The following is a 1,061-nucleotide window of genomic DNA, read 5'->3' as shown; positions in this document are numbered from 1 at the left end:
AAAAAAAAAAAAGAGTAATTCCCTTAGGTCTAGTCTTGAGTTAGCAAAGTTTGTGCTTAAGTGGATGTAACACTTCTGCCAAGCCCGCCCCCCCAACCCCCCTTCCTGGCTAATAGTTCTACACAGGGAACAGTTCTAGAAACTTCAGGAGACTGAATATGTACACCAGAAAAAGCCATAGAAATTATTACACACACACCCCCACACACAAAAAATCCCCTGCCCTCAAACTGATAAAGGCTGGTAAAGTCCTGTGGAATCCCTAAGGCAAGAGGACACATCAGGAACTCCTGCACCTAAGAAGCTCCTCAGCTTACAATTTGCAGGGGAGTGCTTATGCACTCTAATTTCACTGACCTCATGACTGCAGTCTGCTTCTCTGCTGTTCCGAAAGGCTGGGGCCCAGCTGGTTCTTTTCTTCAGAAAGCTCTCTGTCTCAGAGGTCCTCAAGTCCACGCTGAAAGAATTATATAAGGGGTAGGTGGAACGGGGAAGGCATCAGCTGCTGCTTCCTAACTGCCTTTAGCGGCAGACAGAAAAGAAACTAGAAAGTGAAACCAATTTTAATCAGCAAGAGGAGGAAAAGGAAACTCAAAACCTGAGCCCTGTGGTGGTTAAGCCACAGTACATTGTTCAAACCCATGACCCAGAAACCACAGTTGGAAAGAATGTGAAAAAACACTCCCAGAAATGTGACCATCACTCTAGGGTGGGGGCCAGGGAACTGCATTTGTAATAAGATCTCTAGGAGATTCTGATGCAGAGGTTTCTGAAACTTCATTATAAGACAGAGTTTCAAAATCATTTTATAAAAAAATCGTTTTATGCCATAAAATTTACTTATGGGAGACATGCCCAGAAGGAAGGAAGGCTGCACAAAGAGGCCAAGAAAAATCTAAACAGCTCTGCTGTGTATCCCCATTCAGTCTATTGGCATCAGAATAAAGGAGCTAAGGAAAGTTCACTCTAAAATATGAGTCCCCAATATAAAGCCTATTTTTAATTGAAGGCCATTCTCAAGAAATACTGGAAGAGGCCTTCCCTCAATCTGTATCAACTAC

The 1,061-nt window shown here is 43.3% G+C and overlaps 1 protein-coding gene across 1 annotated transcript in view; it reads right to left on the bottom strand.

Annotated features, from left to right (window-relative positions):
- The window catches only part of IFIT3 (interferon induced protein with tetratricopeptide repeats 3), a 10,292-nt gene extending 9,777 nt beyond the window's left edge, over positions 1-515 (bottom strand). Inside the window, exon 1 of the mRNA XM_012801337.2 lies at positions 358-515. Coding sequence (XP_012656791.2) covers positions 358-362 — 5 coding nt within the window. The 5' untranslated portion in view covers positions 363-515. The remainder of the gene's footprint in view (positions 1-357) is intronic.
- Positions 516-1,061: the final 546 nt, after the last annotated feature.

Source organism: Otolemur garnettii, unplaced genomic scaffold (genome assembly GCF_000181295.1).
Source record: "Otolemur garnettii isolate 467f Iridium unplaced genomic scaffold, OtoGar3 scaffold00008, whole genome shotgun sequence".
NCBI lineage: Eukaryota > Metazoa > Chordata > Mammalia > Primates > Galagidae > Otolemur > Otolemur garnettii.
The sequence above is the reverse complement of the archived record's forward strand: the minus strand, read 5'-3'. Positions and strand labels throughout refer to the sequence as shown.